This window comes from Alligator mississippiensis, unplaced genomic scaffold (assembly GCF_030867095.1).
Source record: "Alligator mississippiensis isolate rAllMis1 unplaced genomic scaffold, rAllMis1 scaffold_120, whole genome shotgun sequence".
NCBI lineage: Eukaryota > Metazoa > Chordata > Crocodylia > Alligatoridae > Alligator > Alligator mississippiensis.
In genome coordinates this window covers 1-20,019 of record NW_026775366.1, presented here as the reverse complement: position 1 = coordinate 20,019, position 20,019 = coordinate 1, and the positions used below count along the sequence as shown (strand labels likewise).

The 20,019-nt window shown below is 43.7% G+C and overlaps 1 protein-coding gene across 1 annotated transcript in view; it reads right to left on the bottom strand.

Moving 5' to 3' along the window:
- Positions 1 to 18,055, bottom strand: part of LOC132247276 (hydrocephalus-inducing protein homolog) — a gene marked incomplete at its 5' end in the record, with an annotated part of 43,984 nt that extends 25,929 nt beyond the window's left edge. The window contains 3 exons of the mRNA XM_059720156.1: positions 8,252 to 8,475; positions 11,571 to 11,689; positions 17,956 to 18,055. Of these exons, the coding sequence (XP_059576139.1) occupies positions 8,252 to 8,475; positions 11,571 to 11,689; positions 17,956 to 18,055 (443 nt within the window). The remainder of the gene's footprint in view (positions 1 to 8,251; positions 8,476 to 11,570; positions 11,690 to 17,955) is intronic.
- Positions 18,056 to 20,019: the final 1,964 nt, after the last annotated feature.

Below are 20,019 nucleotides of genomic sequence, written 5' to 3'. Positions count from 1 at the left end.
GTGAGTTCCTAGACCTCTTCCTTCAGCATCTAATACCCACTGCCCATGGATTTTTACCTAGCCACCATTTGGGGACTGTTGTTCACCCACGTACATGGCACCATGTGCATAAACCTTCCTAGTCAGAGTGCAAACTACTGAGCATGCACAGTGGAGGAAGGTACTACACATGGAATATGATTACTAACTAGAGCTGACAAATGATTAAAAAAATTAGTCACAATTAATTGCGAGATTAAAAAAAAAAAGTCACAATTAATTGCAATTTGAATTGCACAGTTAAACAATAGTCAGCACCCTCCCCACCACCACCTAACAGCCCAGAGCCCATATGCGCTGTGGCTTCGCACTGCCAACACCACCAGTCCACAGCCCTAGCCCCACACCCGACCCCAGCCCGCTCTGGACTCACCCCAGCCAGGGCAGACCAGCTGGAACCCATACAAACAGCCCCAACCCTGGCCCACCCTGAGCTTGCTCCAAACTCATCTGCCCATGATAAGCAGTGTAGCAGCCAGGAAGAAGCTACTACTCAGTGTGGAGGAAAAGCAGGCTCTTCCCCTCACTGCTGCTGGGCCCTTCTTGCTGCAGCCACCCAGAGCCCCTGTGACTTCTCTACACTGCCACCAATGTCCCACTGAGCGGCCTGGAGTCACCGGTGATGGCAGCAGACAAGAGCCACAGGGCAGCCTGGGTGTGGGCTCTGGGCAGCTGCAGCAGGATGGGCCTGGCAGCAGTGAGGGAAAGGGGCCACTTTTCTCCCCATGCTGAGTAGCAGCTTCTGCCCAGCCACTGCTCAGCATGGGGCAGGCCAGGGTTGGGGTTGTTCTCGCAGGTTCCAGCTGGTCTGCAGCTGGTCTGTTCCGCTGGTCAAAACAATGTGTGTGATTAACACGATTATAAAAAATTAATGTGTTCATTTATTTTTGCGTTGATTAACTGACAGCCTTATTAGTAACTATGTGTAAGAGCCCAAAATGGCAGTTACATGGCTGGGAAATTGGGCATGTTAAATGAAAGATCCCTGTGTATAACAGTGGCAAACAAGCTTCTTTGTAGTGGGGTGCAAAGTGGACCCTATTCAATTCGGATTTGGATTCAGCCTGAATCCGAATCTGAAGATTTGATGCAGATTTGGAGAATCAGCGATTCGGACACAGATACAGCTTTAAAAGTTTTTTCTACCTACCTTGAGGTACCAGGCACAGGTCGTCATTGCTGCGATGCTGGGGTGCATGAAGCATCCCACAGGAATGCAGGGGGCACTCCACGAGCTTGGCGGTGAACCCAGAAGTGGACCAGAAGTACTTCTGGTCCACTTCAGGTCTGCCAGGGAGTGTGTTGGAGCCCCCCCACCAATGCTCTTGTGGAATGCTCCATGTGCCCCAGCATCGCAGCAATCACCAGCTACCTGGTGCCTGGAGGTACACAGAAAAAACATTTAAAGCTGTGTCTATGTCTGAATCTCTGAATCTCTCCAAAATCGATTCAGTTGCAATCACCACCTCACCAATCTTAAAAAGGCTTTCACATAACAAGGACACTCCTCCAGAGAGATAGATCAGACGTTTGAAAGAGCCACCCGGATACCATGTGAAGAATTGCTGCAGTACAGAAGAAAAACCCCACGAATCGCACACCACCGGTTATGATGTATCACCCCTCCCTCAAACCCATATGGAAAATCCTCAAACAACTGCAACCCATACTAGAAAGAGACCCTATTCTTAAAGAGATCTTCCCAGAACCATCCATCCTAGCCATCAAACAAGGACTGAACCTTGTTAACCTCATCACCAGAAGCAAATTTCCTACAGCCCAAAACACACCAAATGGATCCAGACCATGCCATGACAAGAAATGCAAAACCTGTCAACACATCTCCACCACCCCCACAATTACTACACCCCACAACCGAGCCATCAACATTCTCAAATATATTACGTTTCTGGAGCTGCAGCTGTAATATCTCATCCAATGCACCAAATTCCTGGATGGAAAATACGTAGGAGAGACCAAACAACAAATGCACACCAGAATGAATGCACACTGGAAATTTCTAAGACAAGAATACCCAATGACCTGTGGGGGCACATTTCTCATCGAAAACCACTCTCTCTCCAATCTCTCAGTTTTAATCCTCAAAGGAAACTTACAAAACACTTCTCAGAGACGCACCTAGGAACTTCACCTCATCAACCCCCTGGATACTAAAAATCATGGACTAAAAATCATGGACTAAATATAGACATTGGATTTATGACACATTACAACCTGCCCAACATCCGAGTCCCCAGGTACCTCTCCACTATTTAACTGCTACATTCATCCCCCTTCTCCCCCCAAACCTAGCCTGTCTCTCACCCACTGACTCCTCAATTTACATCTTCACTGATTGCCTATCTTGTATGCATACCAGCCCAGCCTCTGGCTTCTTTACTTTTCATCCCATCCAGGAAGAGCACACACCAACTGCAGAAGTGTCCTCAGCCTGACGAAAGGTTTTTAAACCCTAAAGCTTGCTTAAATAGTTGGAAAAAAATTATTAAGTTGGCCTAATAAAAGATATCAGATTCACCCGAAGAACCTTGTCTGCCTACATCCTTAGACCAACACAGCTACAACCTACACCCCTGTATGTATAACAGTACCACTTAGTGACACTTGCCATATCACAAAAGAAAGTTCCCTCTAAGACTGCCCTGATTATAGACTGTCCTAATGAAAAATACTGCTGTTTTTGCTCACTGGTTTGTGTCAGTGCTTGAATGAGTTAAACTCTTCAGTGTCTGCTTTGGAACTCTGCATACAGTGCTATCTCAGGACTCTGTGCACAACAGCTGATAACAGTGCAGTTTCCAGACAGCAAATTCTGAAACAGCTGAACCTTTTGAGCATGTTACAGCAAAAACACTTAATGCTTGGTCAGAGGGGAGGAGTGGGCAAGGGACCCACAGAGGGCTGGAGCAGTCTAAAGCGGTCTGATTTAATTTGGTGAACTCAAGGTCTCTCAAACACTTTGGGGAGGGGAAGGCACAAAAATTACTTTGTAGCAGAACTACTGCTTATCAGATGGCTTATTATTATTTATGTATTTTTATACCACAAACGTTGGAGTCTCAGTCAGGAGTCTATTATGCCAGTTATATGAAAACAGAAAAGAACCCCACAGTCCCTCAAAAGCCTGCAGCTGAAGTATAAGAGAAGAGACAGAAGGATGCAGACAGATGGCCAGAAGATAGCGAGAGTATATTGGTCAGCATGGTGGGCAGCGATCTCAGCGCATCAGTGGCCTAAATATTCATAAATGTTAGGGTCGGAAGGGACCTCAATAGATCAGAGTCCGACCCCCTGCATAGGCAGGAAAGAGCGCTGGGTTCAAATATTATCAAGTGTTCTGCAGGCTTCACAGCAAAGGAGAGTTTTCAGTTTGGACTGCAAGGAGAATTATTAAAAAAAAGCTTTGTGGATGTTTACAGGGAGCTTCTCCGACGCATGAGTGACAACATGGCACAAGCACAAAGGTGGTCCTTTGAGTATTTACTAAATAGGCAATGGAGGTTGTCATCATGATAGTCATGAGGCTGACACTTGCCTCTAAATACTGAATGAGATATAATAGGGAGGTAGAAGTGGGGCTACAAAGGGGGAAAGGCAAGACAAGTAGCTTTTGTCTGATATGATAAAGAAGTTGGGGGGAGGGGCAGTGGAGGGATGCAAAGAGAAAAGTGACATCCTCAAAGCAATGGCATAGAGAAAAGATCTTTGCAGCAACACTCTGAACAGATATGCACAAGGAAAGACTGAATTTGACAAGGTTAGAAAAAAAACCTAGTGCAGTAACTGAGATGTGAGATGCTAAGAGCCTGGATAAGAATTTCAGTTATAGAAGGATAGGAAAGGAAGTAGCTTAGAAGAGTGCAGAAAAATCTGCAAGATTTAGACAGCCTAGGTGTGAGGACTAAATGGATGTTCAGGTCAAAGGGAATGATTATGGCTGATTGGTAGGAGAGTCACAAGTTTCTCAGGTAAGAAAAAAGGAGGTAGTGGGATCACTTTAAGGGGAAGATAAAAAGGTCTCTTTTAGCCATTTTGAGCTTACTCAAAAGCTCAAGCTTCTCTCCATAAGGAAATGCCAGACAGGCCAAAATTTTAGTATGTGCAGAAATGACAGGTATAGAGTAGGCAACTAGGAGCCTGGGTTATAATCAGCTGTTATGGTGGATGTTAGCAATTTGAAGACATTTGTTTGGTCAATAGAGCACATGAGAGATGTGTAGAGAAGGCATGAATGCTTATGTGGCCAATTACCAGATCTGTTTTCAAAAGGAGCATGACCTATCTCCCTTCCTAATTTAAGTGTTATAACGCCAAATTAATATATACAAGATAACAGTTCTGCACCTAAGCTAGCATTCTCAGATTCTGCCAGCCAATGCTCAGCTGAAAGGACCTCTACATTTACTTCCAATTACAGATTTGTGGTGACTGGGCATCCAACCAAATCCAGAAGACATGCCCACTTTAATCAGGAGGAGGTCACAATGCTAATCAGCACAGTCAATGGAAAAGGTGATATCAGAATGATATCTCTGCTGATGAAGGGGTGCCTATGAGGAGATATGAATGGCAGTTCTGGATGGGATAAATGGTATGAGAAGGGAGTGGTGAAGAAAACACTAACAAGGAGGCATGATACATCACAGGATAATGCCAAGAAATAACGTGGCTGACAAAACACAAGCAAAAGAGTCTACAGCTCTGGCTAGAATGGGGTCAACTGGAACAGTCCCACTCTGAGGGGATAGTGGTGCTCCAGAGCATCTTTGCAGAGGCCATCCAGGGGTTAGTGGGATCGGAAACTCTCTTATGAGCTAACAGGTGAGGTTGCAGAAACCGCAATTAAATTTTTGCCTTGAAATTTAAGAGAGTTCCTACAGCTGGACAGCTCTATGCCGTTAGAGATGTCACCTCATGCAGAGACAACACATCCTTCCACCAATCTCCTCCAAGCTTCAGCTGGGACTCCTAGATGGGCTGATGTATACATTCAGTGCAGCAGTTTGTCTTCTTTAACTTGGAGTAGCCCAGTAGCTGATGCCCTGAAATCATACCCAGCCTGTCCCTCCTTACATAAGGGTGAGAGATTTCTGACAGTCTTTTTCCTTCTTAATCATCCAGGAACAGCCCCTCATGCCAGTGTCAGTCAAAAGAGGAGACCCTCCCAGAGATATATGCTTCCTTCCCAAGAAGTAGAAACCAAGGGAGCAGATGAGATCACAGAGAGACTAAGAGGAGAAAGGGACTAAAAACAGAACCCTGAGGGGCAATGAGAGGAGAGTGAAGAGCCTTTAAAGGATCCTATGGAACAGCATTCCCAATAGGAGGTGAACACAGGAGTGCAAACTCATGAAAGAAAGGGAATGGAGAAGAAGATCATTAGTGACCTGGTTCTCTCAGAAAAGGCAGAAGCTACAATGAAGGAGAAGGAGTCTAGAAAACAGGAAACAACAAGCAGGTTCCATTATTCTTGAGACAAAGGAAGTTGAGCTGGCAGTTGGAGGGGAAAGTGAGATAAAGTGTAGAGTCAAATGAAAAGATGACTGTCCACTTCAACCTGCCTGTTCAACATGTCCTGTAATTACATAGCCACACACTGTTAGAGTGGATGTAATTACAGGTATCTCAATTCAGGAGGCATCTGGTGACTGCTCTGTACAATCAATGTGAGGGATATATTAAAAATCATGTCTTGGTAGAAGGCAAAAACCACTCCATGCAAAAACATACCAAAACCAATTTGGGGAAGGAAAAGCATTATGACAAAACATTCCCTGTTGGTTGCCAAATAGAAAAGCTGGGTACTTTCAACCACCAAACCAACACCATGTTTGACTTGTTAATTTCTAGATGGTACAGTAATCAATTTTGGCTTAATTTGTTATTTAACTCCATCACCTCAACTGGATGTCATTTTACTTGCTCATCACTCTAAAATAATAACTTCATTTGATTCTTAACTCTGATTCCGAAGTTCAAACCTGTACTACCCCCAGCTCTGGTCTATTCAACAGCTTAAAGTAGATCATGGAGCTTAGTAACATCTCTGTTAATGTAACTGATGCAATCATACCATCTTTTACTCATCTCTACAGGCTAAATATCCCCAGTTTTGTCATCCTCTCTTCATGTATGGTCTCTTCCGTTCCATTTATAGTCTGTGTTCCTATATGTTGTACACACGTCATACTATGTCTCTTTTCAAATAAGACGCTTTAAGCAGGATTCTAAATGTGCCTGGACCAGTATTTATACAGTAGCAGCACAATAACTTGGGATATAGGCAATATACTGCTCGGATACAAGCCTCCTTTATTGCTGTTTCTGACTGGACCAAGAAGACAAATGTATAACAATAAAATACCTACCAGACAGCCTTTTCCTCTTCCACGTTAACCAGTCCAATGCCTAGCATGGGCATTACTTAGCTTTTAGGACTAGAGAACTGATATGTGGCATGTCTTGACTCCTGCAACCCAGGGCAAATGCAGACTGTGACATACAGGAATGTCCTGAATATGCATATGAGAATCTGAAGATACTTTTTGTTGACTCTATTAACAGTAATACATGCATAGCCTTACTTTATGTTCACAATATAATTGATGCTTACCAGCATGGTAGCACTCTCCTACACTTGTGGTTGGAGTAATTTTATTTCAGAATGCCCTTGGACAAATATAAGAAGGACCTTCCAAGGGCTGCCTGTAAACTGCACCCCAGCCCAGTATCTCCAAAGTGATGAGCAACTGCTCCACCAGCCTCAATACATCCCATCCTTCAGGCTTATAAGAGGGAGCAACTGTGATAGCATAAGGTAGCTCTATGTTTCTCCAGCACTGAAAGAGTCTTCTCTCATCACTTGGAGCTCAGTGGCAGCCTCTCTACATCATTAGGGTGCCCAACAAAGGTTGGAGAAGGCAGCAGGATTGGCCCTTCAATTCTGTACTCTGCCCCCACATTAATTCAAATTGTGAAGATCATCCTTTAAACCAGATGCAGTTTAATCTTCACTATTCTTTTTCCTTTAGTTGTATCTGTAAAATTAATGATCTTGTGAATCAACATTTATCTCATGAGATGTATGAACTACCACAACACTTGCTGTTGCTAAGAATAGGAAATGCCTAGTCAAGTACAATATGCTACTAGCTGCTGCTGTGCTGCCTGCTCTATCTTTGGATGAAAATGTGAGGTTCCAGTTAGACAACCAAGCTGAACCCACTTTACAACATTGATAGGTTCCAGAATCTCACTGTCAACAATGATCTGGTGTTCCCTGCTTTGGGGCCAGTTTCTCAAGATGATCCCAACTAATTTTCAATGGGAGCTACAACACTCAGTACATCACAGAATGAGGCTATTTATTAATTTCCCTAGTGTACTATGTATAGCAAAACTTAGGATGCTCCAGCACCAGAAAGTTACCCATCTAATGCTCAAGCAGGTTTCAGATGACACGATGACTGCTAAGGTACAAATGGCCAACTGTTACCATGAACTTAAAACATTTAAGAATGAGTTCTTCCACCTTCTAAATCCTCCAGACACTGAGCACTTCCAAAGTGCCCTTAAAACAACCAGAAGTATCAGAGCTCACTAGCTAGGGCAGTCCTTCCTATGTAGCTGCCTTTCTGTACAATCCTCATTCAAATATTTCTCCAGAAGAGACTCTTTCTTTTAGAATGAGCAATGACACAGAAAACACTACATTAGTACCCATGACAATTTTTTGCATGTGGATACAAATGGGCCTCAGAAGATTGCCACTGCATGCAGAAGTTGATGCAAATGGATTATCCCGAAGTGTTCAACTGGCCTGATTTGAATGGTTGCCCAGTTATTGCCACTCATTGAGGGACAGGAGATCTCCAAGGTAAATTAGTTTGCAGAAACTTCCTCCCTTCAAAGAACCTTACACTTCACCATATAAATGTGGTAACACCTAAGAGACAGTGGATAGATTATGGTTATTGTTGAGGACAAGGAACCATGATCCTGGCTTCTAGTCTTGGCTCTGGTGCGACTCTGGACAAAATTTCTTACCTTCTCTGTGCCTCCATATGTCCATTTGTAAAATGAGATGGGAATACTCAGTACATAGGAGCCCTGGGAGAGTAAAAACTATCTAAAACCAGAGGTGTTGTGAAAATGCAAATGATCTAAGAATAAGTACTATAATCCATCTTACCTAATAGTCAGGTTCACAGACTTGGGTGATCCATTTATGTTGAACCTAAACTCCTCCGTGAACTCTCCTAAGATGGTGGAACTGAACGAGATTTGGATGGTTTGAAGCCCACCTGGCAGAATGATGCCTTCCTTAGGATCAAAGGTGAAACAAGAGCCAAGAGCAGTAGATGCAGGGATCAAGTTAAACAGGGCATCAATGGCTCCTTTGTTAGACAGAATTGCCTGCAACAGGAAAAAGGATAGAAAGAAAACATACAAGAAACCTTCCTCGCTCACATATTGAATTGATTTGTTTTCTAATTAAATGATTGACATCTGTAAAGTGGAAAGGCGGGGAAGGGGGATGAGTGACTTGGCACTGCCAGCTGGAAGCCAAGGAAGATACAATGGGTCAAATGCTGCACTCCCTTACACTCATGTACAGCTGCAGTAATTCCAAATAAATAAAAAGCGTTACTCTGGATTTACACCAGTGACATTGAAAAGAGAAAACAGTCCTCTATGCTGAACATGCAATGCAAGACAGACACTCAGGAAGACCCTTCTGGGTTAGCTCCATTGCCAAAGAGCAGCCAAGAACAATCCCACCACTACTGATGAATCATTCTATGACCATGTTGCTCGTGATGGGCCCTCATCTTGCAGGGTGCTGAAAGAATTTGATTCCTATTCCAGCACTAAGCCGAGGGCACTGGCTCTGTGGTATTATCACACTGACAGTACACATTTCTTGTTTAGAGCTGGGAACATAAACCACTGCAAACAGAAATGTTATAGCTTTGTGTTTTATAGATAGGTAGATTAAACAAAAACAGATATAAATTTAAATGCAGGCAATATAATAGCAAAACCTCCCAGTTTCATGTGCAAATGATGTGATAAAACATATTATACAGATACCCAGTCACACCCTTCCCCAGGAGTATCCTTATATTTATTACTCAGTTGCTTATCCTATCCTTGAAAAGTGCTTTGGGATCATCAGATGATAGGTGTAATGATACTGAAGTGCAATTTTTATTAATCCACTTCTCGTTTTATTGACCACTATTCTTTGTATGTAACAAGCTCACCTGCTGTTCATTGCACTTTAAAATATTCTTGCTATTTCCAGAGGCATCCACAATACCAGTTCAATACAGCGCCTTTTCATTTTTCTTTAATTTGCTGGTTATCTTGACTAAACTCTATAGGCCAGCTGAGAAACAGGGTGCATGCTACCCCTCAACCTCCCATTCAAACAACTGTCATCTCACAAAGATTCAGAAGCATAATCTATGAATTTTATAATTACTCACACACAAATGTGATTTGGGACTAGATTCAGAAAGTTCCTAAGCACCCACAAAGCCCGCTGACCAGAACAAGAGCCAGAGGAGGCTCAACTTCTCTCAAGATCAGACCCTTTATGTTGGTCAAAATGTCACCACTTCTTTCAGCAAATGTTGGCAGTGTGTCTCTGACAAATTTTGCTTAAGGCAAAGTTGTAAATTTCCTGACTGCTACAGGGCAAAATCCTGCCACTTCCATAGACACATTTAATCTATTTTAGGGTCTGGGCTTTTTTTTTTTTTTTTTTTTTTCTTTACTACTTTTTGTCCTTGCAGAATCTGGCAAAGGAATTGCATCAGAAGCAAGAAAATGTGGCTGCTGCGTGTAGTTCACACTGCCCTATTCCTCAATGAAGGAAATAAAAATAAGCATAAAACTACATGGGCCTCTCACACACCTTGCTTCTCAGTCACACTAGATACTAACAGAGGCTGCACCATGATAAATTTTACTCACTGCATAGCTGCCAAGAAAAACATTTGACTAAGGGCAACATCCAGTTATTCAAATTTTCTCAAGTACGGAAAATAATAAATGGATAGAGAAAGAAGCAATAAGGCATCGGCATTAAAAATTCAGAGAGCAAAATATTTTTGTAAGGAAACACCTTGACATGTCCTTTCCTGCCATACCCATGCTTTCAAAAACGTCCAGTATGATGCATTGCCTCATTTAATACCTCTTTAGGTTGCTGTGTTTTCCATTTGTGCTAATATTTGATGCCTTTGTAGGGGGTAAATGATTAGGACGTTCCTTTGCAGAAACTCTGTTTCTTAACGATTCTTAAAGTCCTTGCTGCAAACAGTGTGAAGGCTGGGGAGGGATTCATGGGCAGTGAGATGTATTAGGAATCATTTGCAAAGAACAATTTTGAAACAACAGAGGAAATGGTATTCCCTTCATCTTAGGAATTACAGGATATAGTGAACAAGAGGGTTGTTTGCAGCAAGCTTCTGGGAAGCGGAGTTCAAATGCAGCAACCTTGTTGCAGCTATGGTGTCGTCTTAATAATCACAGCACAGTGGGACATGAACCAAGTCAAGAGCTGTCTTTTATATGCAGAGTAGTGGCTGCATATTAGGGCTGTGTGAAATTTTGCTGGCTGTTTCGTTTTGACAGTGTTTCGACTCATTTTGAGGTCAAAACAGCAAAATTGAAACAAAAAAAGGGCTGCAAAACAGCCTTGAAACAAAACAAGGCTAGTTGAAACGTTTTGACCATAGTGCTGGGGAAATGAACTCAGCCCACCTGGGCTGACTTCCCATCCCCCGGCACTAGATCACGCTGGGGGTGGGAAGTCAGCCCAGCTGGGTTGACTCTCCATCCCCCACACTAGATCACACTGGGGCTGGGCTGACTCCCTCCCCCAGTGCAATCTAGCACGGGGGATGGGGAGTCAGCCCGCTTGGGCTGACACGCCGCCCCAGCACGCTCTAGCACTGGGGATGGGGGAGTCAACCCAGCTGGGCTCACTTCCCATCCTCAGCAGAATGTCGAAACAGCCTTTCTGTTTTGAAAAAATAGAACAGCTGTTTCGAATTGAAATGAAATTCGATATGGAATGCTGTTCCGTCGAAACATTGAAACTCAAGGCGAAACGGAATGGTGCCATTTTGCACAGCTCTACTGTGTATGCATACTGTTTTAATGTTAAAAGTGCTTCTTATTCCACTAAACATACCTGATCTAGAAATCCTATAAGAAGGATGTGGCAAGAAAAAGTGCCTTCCTAGAAGCAAGCTGCAATCACCACTTCACAAAGGAATACACACCTTCCAAAGGCACGATTTTCAGAGCCATTCAGAAAGCCCTGAATGTCTCATTTGGAGGTTATACTGAAGACACCAGCTGCACTAGCTTGAGTTACCTGAAGCTGTGGAGTGCAAGAAGCTCCCTGATCTGCAGAGTTACTTCCCTTGACTGCAAGGCTGTTCAGTAAGGAGTTAGGATATCTGGTGTACATACGCCATGGGCCAAGTGCTCACCTCATAACTGTGTGTTGACCCAACGAAGATCTTCCCAATATCTAGCTGGTCAAAACTGAAGATGAGCTTGGGACCCATTCCTTCCCCTCTGATACGCAGGGGGAGCCGGGTCTCACGGCCTATGAAGAAGATCAGATTTTCAGTAACAAGACTCAAGGGCAAGAACTGTCAGATGGAAATGGCCCATCCAGTCCAGGATCTTGTCTCTGACAAGGGCCAGAACCAGCTGCTTTGGGAAAGTACGGGAACCTCCAGAAGATGCAGGTGGGATAATTTGTCCTCATGTTGGTCTCATGCTAGTCTTTTATGTTTAGAGGTTGGTTAAAGCCCTGAAAGTTACAACCTAGAAATTACTTAAGAACCATGAAGCATTGGCCATTTCTTTAGGGTGTGATATGTACCACAATAATTTTGGCTATGTAAGTCAGATCTTCCAAGGAACTGAGGGGCAGAATCTCAAGTGTTGAGCTCCTATTTAGACTCCTAAATAAGAACCTAATCTTCAGAGATGTGCAGCACTCAGTTACGGCCATTGTGAATGTCAGTGATTAGAACTTAGCGTTCAGTGCACTGAGCCTTGGCAAAGTCTTTCCTCGGTTACAGGTGGTATGCTTTTAAGTACAAAAGACCCACGCACAAGTCCAGGATTCACTACAAGGGGGCATGGCATGCTGCCCCTTCAGCAATGGAGGGGGGGAGCAAGGCATGGCTGGAGCCACTCCTGCCCTCCTCCAGCTGGGGGCTCCAGGGAATAGCTATATGGGGAGCCAGACTCAGCTAGGTACAGTGGCACTAGCACACAACTTTCTTCTTCTAGCCCCTACTCCCTTCCTGCCCTCCTCCCTCCCTCCCCGCCTCTGTGTTCCATACTGGCTATGAGCAGGCTCTGGAAGGAGGAACCTGCATGATGCTGCTGATGTTCCCTGCTAAACCTAGCACCCTGCACAGCTGCAGGTGTGGCTCTGGGGCTCCTCCTGGATTTGAATCAGCCAGGGACAGTAGTGGTAGGGGCAGAAGGGAGTGTATCCATATTGGCACAACCCCTGTGGATCCATCCCTGAAGAGACCAGATTGGACATATACCATTAGTGTCCCCTCACCCCATAAATATAAGCCATCTATCCTGTATTTGTGCCTATAGTTTATAAGTTGCTAATTTTCCCATATTGGCCTGTTAAAGATCTCAAAACAGAGCCTTTGTGTTTTTAGGCTATTTTGAACCACTGGAATAGCACAAAGCATGTGAATCACAGCCTAAGATCAGTCCTTGCAGTACAAGTGACATTGTAAAGCTCCAGAGAAAAATCATCTTCCTATTTTTTTAACAAGTTACTTTTGTTTCAAGCTCACAATTTATTACAAATCTGGGATTAAAGGAAATAACATTTTAGATTCTTCTTTAACCCTCCTGTGTGATGATTTAAGACCATCCTGGATTACTTATTATTGAAAGAAAGGATTGTGATAGTAGAGGTTGATTGTATATATGACTATAAAATCTGCCCTGTGATAGTCACCTCTCAAGGCTTTGAGACCATAAAAAAAACAAGTTCTCATGTGAAAGATCTAAGGCTATCTGATTACCTCCCAGCTAGGAAATATGAGTTGTGAAGCCTTTGTTTTATACATTAAATATAAAGATATAATGTTGAAATAGATATAGCAAAAGTCCAATTGCCCACTGGCAGAGAAGAGACTTATATTTCACAGGCCTGATATTAATTAGAGGGCTGAGTATCTATATTTCATAGATACTGCAGAACTGGCTATATCAGGAACTCAATGTTGGACGTTGTCAGAATATATCTCCATATTGCATCAGTAACAGTATAAACATCATAAAAGAAAGCTGAGGCTCCACTGAAGCCCATGGGAGCTCTGTCACAGATTTCAGTATGTCCAGCATTCAAGTTTTAGCAGGTTGTGGAAGGTTAGCTGTATCAAGGGTACAGATGGGAGATGAATGCCTTGAAGGGCACTGCAGTAAAGTACATTCATAGCATTCTTCCCCTTCAGATGCACTTTCCAGTTCTCTCCTGAAGTCCCAAGAAGACCCTCCTTTTATTCTCTCTGTAACAGGAGGGATGTCAGGGTCACCATGCTCTCCCCTGCCGCCTCCTTTACCGTGCCAAGCTGTCGGCTCACACCCTCCTATTCTCGCCCGCCACGATTTCGATTGTATATATTTTTATAGGGAGGCTGCCTTCCTTCTTCTTGGCCACGGTTGTCCTGTTACTTCGAGTTCTTCTCCGGTAGTGTGTTTTCCATACTCCTCAGCCTTATGGGCTATGCATGGCTCCTACCACCCCAATACCATGCCCCAAGCCTCGCAGATGTATTAGACGTTGTTAGGCCTCTCTGTTCGCGCCCTCTCTAGCGCTCGGGCTCTCCAGTCCCATCTTTCTCTCTCTCTCTCTCTTTCTGTGCCCTTCTCTCTGGGGGCCTTCTCAACAGTGCTGCCCTTTTCTGGGGTTCACCACAATGCTGCCCCCTTTTCCGAGGCTCACCACGCCCGCACTGGGGCTTCTCAACAACGCCCCCTTCTCTGGGGCTTCTCAACTGCCCCTCTCTGGGGCTGGGGTCTATGTACCCTGTATGCAGCGCCCTCACTGATGCTGGGGTCCCCACACTATTGTGAGTCCCCTATGAGGCCTCCTCCATCCCCTAATAGCCTCGCCCAAACCACCAGTGTAACCAATAGCAAACACAAACAGTAACATAAACACCAGCCTCTTGGCTACAACATAAATATAAGCCACTAGCTATAACTATGCCCAGGCCTACCGGGTTCTCTATCCTACCGCGGTGACCAATGCTTCTCCGGCATTCAGGCTTGGCTTCTCTTTTCTGGTGGAGAGCTCCTTCTTCCTTAGCTGCTAGTAGGGACCTGCCTCTGGCCTCCTCTCTGTGCTTTATATAGGAACCAGGGCCTGCCCCCTTCAGCTGGCTAGGCAGGTGCGGGTCATTATCCCACTAGTTGCCTCAGCACCCAGCACCTGAGGAGTCTTCCCTGCTCTCTCAGTAGCAGGCACCTTAGTGCCCTGCTACACTCTCAGAAGTTTCCTGAAGCCCCAGGAAATTATTTATCTTATTCCTTCTATTTTGAAACTCACACAAAGCTGGCCTTCCCCTCAGATACAAAAGATAGTTATGTTCAGAATCTCTAGGCACTGCCTCTCATCATGTCTACCTACAGTGGGACATGGGAAGCAAACAAAGACAGACCCATTCTTCCTCTTTCCAGGGAGCTGAGAGTTTTCAGCAGCTCCAATGTTCTAGCCTCTGATGACCAAATCAGAGACCTGAACCTGGATACTGTCCTTAGTAGTGAACTGTACTATGGCTATTGGGACTAGTTAGGTATGTTGTGTAGACATCCAATGTGATAAATGTAATATTTATGGTGGCCTTACATAAAAAATTCTGAACCAGAGTACTGCATCACCCTGGGGTGCCTTGAGATCCTGTCAAGGATGCCGTGGGGTGCCCCACCATGTTAGCACTATTAAGCACAATGTTAGCAAACACAAGTCACAAGATAAACTTAGAGATTTCAAATAGGAATCCATAGTGTCAAGAACATTCTGCCCTGCTGTGGTCTTTCCGAGTTCTCTGCACCAGAAGAATTGTTCTATAATTTTTCTATAGTCAAAAGCAAGTGATAACTAAGAGATGGTATTTTCTGACACATGTCTTGAGTCTATCATGGGGTTCCTTGACGCTAAAAAGGTTAAAAGCCATTGTCACTTCCTTGCTTTTACATGCTTAAACTTCATAATAAATAATGTGATACACAAAGATCTCATCATCACTTAATAACTTTCACTATTTTTTAAAACAAAGCTTTATAGAATCTGCTGTGGTTTGTGGTCCCCCCCTCCTTTTTTAACTACCGTGACCACAAATAAATGTCCACTTTACAATTTAAGAAAACAGGCTAGACAAGTCATGAGATCATGAAGTTAGAAAAGTGAGTATTATTAAACTTTGGAATCTAAAAAAGCTTTTTCATCTCTAGAACTAAGGATTTAATTTAGAGTCCAAACCTGTAAGGGCTCCTATGGTAGTACTTTACAACAGAAATTGGTCATAACCCTAGATGTAGAGCGGTTACTGCATTTTGTTAATACCTCCCTCCCTAGGTACAGAATTCTGAAATGTGCTGTGTGGAGCTGCTGGGAAAGTAAAAGTTTCCATGTTTATCCAGAAAAATCTAAAAATGAATGTGTATTATAGTGTTCCCAGCCTTTTCATGTTTGCTTACTACAAACACTGATGAGTCAAGCTTTACTTGTATGAATATCTAGAAACGCTTATTCTGAGTTCAAATATTTGCTGGAAGCAAACTTCAAGTCATCTACCTACTAATCTGTCAAATTTACAGGTTAAATACTTTGTTCATTAGTTCAGTAAGTCAACAGATCCAGGGACATTAATTAGTAATTAACTAAGGCACCTGCAACTATTGGCCTCCTACACTCATTCATGTGGGTGCAGGAATCAGGGCCAGGTGTAGCAAGAGATGCAATTACTCATAGCAAGCCAATTGCAAGCGACTGTGAGCCATGCACTGAAGAAATTTGTGGAGATATATATATATATATATAATACAAAGAGCAGGAAAAAGAAAGTATTGTTATCATGGATTTTTTCAGGCAAACAGCTTTGCCACAGAACGATTAAGTTACTTGCTTGAGGTCACACAGGGGGTCTGCAAAGATCTGCTGGATTCAACCCTGGAACCTTACCCACACGACTTCTCCTTTTGTTAACTACAAACTATTTATCCTGATGTAGATTTGTCATTATAAAGCGGGGCAAGATGCTGCAGGACAAACAGGCAGAGCTGAGCATCCCACAGCACAAAATCATGCAGGATGCGGAGACTTGGTGGAACTTCACATACCTGATGCTGGAAAGGCTGGTCAAGCAACAGAAGGCCATCCATGAGATGGCCTTGCTTGGGGAGATTGGGTTCAGTGGTCCCCTTAATAAAACAGGGTGGGATACCATCTTGCAGATTTTGGTGGTCCTCAAGCCATTCCTTGAGGCCACAGAGAGGCTCAGTGCTGGCGATATCCTCCTGAGCCAGGTGATCCCTGTAGTGAAGGAGCTTGAGAAATGACATGGAGAAGTTCCAGGGGATCAATGTTTCTGGCTGGGGCAAGCTGCTTTCACCAGAGGAGCAGACACTGGTGAAGCAGTTGAAGGAGGGCATCAAAAAACGGCTGGATCCATTACAGTCCAGTATGGTCCACGGGCTGGCGGGCATGTTTGACCCGAGGGTGAAGGGGAGCGTCTGTAGTAGCAAAACCCTCAATCACTGGACAGAGGTGCTGGTGAACCGAGTCAGGGAGGCAGAAGGGCAGAGGCAAGGGGAAGTGGAAGAGGGGGATCCATTTTTCTGTGCCAGTACTCCAACCACAAGCCAATCTCCTCCACCACAGCTGCTGCTAATGTGGGTCAAGGGCATGGCTTCAGTGTTGGGGTCCTGAGGCACAAGACCCCACCATCAGGCAGGTAGCATGAAGGCCTCGGTGGCTACATATCTCACTGAGGATGTGGAGCCACTGCACTGTGACCTCTTGGCCTATTGGGCAACCCGCAGTCAGATGTGGCAGGATCTGGTCATGGTTGCCTAGGAACACCTGTCCTATTCACTGACCACTATTCCAAGTGAGAGGGTGTTCAGCATTGCTGGTGATGTTGTGACACCCCACCATACCTCTTTGGATCCTGGTTTGGTGGAGCAGCTGGTGCTCCTGAAGGTTATCGTCCCACTGCTGGGGTTCCCCAAGCTCCACGTGCAGACAGAGTGCCACCCTCCTCACTCTGTACCTATCTGCTTTTTTAACTTGCTTTCAGAACCTTGAGGTACACTTTCACAGAAACCCCTGCACCACTCTGCCCAAGACCTGGCAGACCTCATGCCCGTATGAGGGGCTACCATCCTGGCTGTTTTCATCCTGCTCTGCCTTAACACACACAAGTGATACGAGTTTTGCTTTCAACAGTTTGAGGCATACTTTCAGACACCCCTGTACCTATCTCCTTGAAGCTTGGCAGGGTTCATGCCCTCAGAAGGGGCTACCATCCCTGCTTTTTTTCATCCACATCTGCAAAAAAATGACAGTTATAGGGTATTTTAGTGGTTCCCCATTATAGTCTATGGCCGAATCTTCAAATTGGTGCCGGATCTCTGAATCCAAATACGCCAGATCGAATCTGGACAGTGATTCAAATCACTGAATCGAATCACTGTCCCTCTGAATCAGCTGAATCCAAATCCAAAGTGAATACCTGCTGCTTCACACAGGCCTAATAACTGGGTGCCTTGTACTAGGCAGTATTCCTTTTCCTTATTGTGCAAGTAGGAATGCTGTACCTGAGATATCACAGTAGACTGTTTGCTGATAGACTCTGGCTTCTCGTGGTTTAAAAATCACATTAATTTCAGCTGTAGAATTAGGCCAAACATCTCCTTCCTAAAACAAATGAAAGACACAAACAGTTATTGTAGCATTTAAATTACCTTAGAACAGTAAGGTCTTATTTTGGTGTTCACAAAACTGAATGCAAAACCAGAGGCAGATGCAAAATCTGCATGTACAAATCCTGAAGCCTATTTGAGGCTAGGCTAAGATCTCTGTGCCTTACCTTACATTAGGTAAGTTGGCTGTGAGCATGCATTTTATCAGAGAGTCTGATCAGCAATCTAGTATATGTTTTCCATCTCCCACTACTATGGTCCTAATTTAGGGCACTTAACACATTGTAGGAACATCATTTATACCTGAGGATAAGCATATCAACAAAAATCTCTTTCTACTAATGGCTGCTGTTACTATTACAGTTGTCTTTTTTGGCCCGAATGGCTAGCTAACAATCGGGGTCATGAGATGTTTTAGTTAAGAGGAAAACCTGATGATGGAGTCACATATCTTTGATACAAAGCTGTTATAAAGAATTTACTGAGTTATTTTCCTTAAACATAGGAGATGGTTTCTTCGCTCACAGTTCCAAGCTTCTTTCAGCATCACTCAGCCAAGGAAGACAGTGTAGGAGCTTTTACTCAAGGCCAAGCTACCAGGCCTTCTGTAACTGTCTCTGATATTCCTCTCTGGGTGTGTCTAGTCTACACGTGTCCCTAACTGCGCAGTTGTTACTGTGCAGCCATTTAGTACTTGCATTAGCTCCAGGTCTAAAGAAGTTTAACCTAACCCACAACCTTACAAATTGTTGTTCAGTGTTGAGCACCACAACAAAAATCTCTGAAAACTGAAAGTTCTCAGTTATATATGAGAGAGAGAGGGAGAGGGAGAGGGAGAATTGAAATATTTTTATTAGCAAACTTTGGCCTGATACTGGGTAGTTCAAGTCTTTAAGTAGAACAGGAAGGCCTCAAACACTGTTGAAGCCTCAAGAACTCCTGCAGTATAAATTTTAAATAATCAGAATAATTCCCATGAACTTAAATGGGAGAGCATGCAGCATCTCATAGAATTGCCCCTGTAGAAATTAAAGAAATATGACATGGTGAGTTATTAGGCTGCAGTTTCAAGTAATTCCCTGAAGCATACTATGCTTTTAGCCTGGCTAGAAGTGAACAGATTGGAAAGAGCAAAGAACAGAATATGGATAAAGTCATTTCAAATACAGAAACAAAATTATGAAAAATGGAACAACACAAAGCCACTTGGATTCATTTATAAACCTACTGCAAATATCAGCTTAATCAAGTGTACTTCCCAATGCAGGTTTCTACCCAGCAAAATGAATAGCATGAAACACTATTACATCTCCACCCTGCTGCCCGATGCCACGTTAGAGATATTTAAGAGACCAGCTTTGGAAACCAGCCATCATTTCAGCCCATTATAAAGCTACTGGGCTCAATTTTGATATCACACTACTTCAATAGCTTCCATGGAATTACCTTAGGTTTCTATACGTTTAACTAAAAGCTTTTCCACTGTCACTAAACAAAACAAAACTCAGGCCAAGGTCTTTGAGAGTTTATTGTAGCTCAGGAGTTCAAAGCAGAGACAAATGATAGATGTCCCTGGTTTAGTTAATGAAAGTCTAATAATTCATGAGTGTTCTTCATTCTACTCCTCATCCAGTTTAATATTATTAATTCTATCATTTCATATCTCAGCAATCTATTTCCAGAGAAGGTGTGAGTATATACAATTAATTTTATTTCCCCACACTGTCTACTGTACAGATGTGCATCTTAACTATCTGGCTTTATAATCTCTCTTTAAAATGGCACTGTATAGGCTAAGTGGACCACTAGTAACATTTGATGCTCTATCCTGGTCTGGTTGCTGTGATCCTCAGAGAAGAAAGCTACAGAGACTATTCATTCCCCGAGGAGCACAAGGAGTACTCTGCATTGCTTGCTATCAGCACATCAGTGGAATAAGAACTCAGACACTGCCGCTTT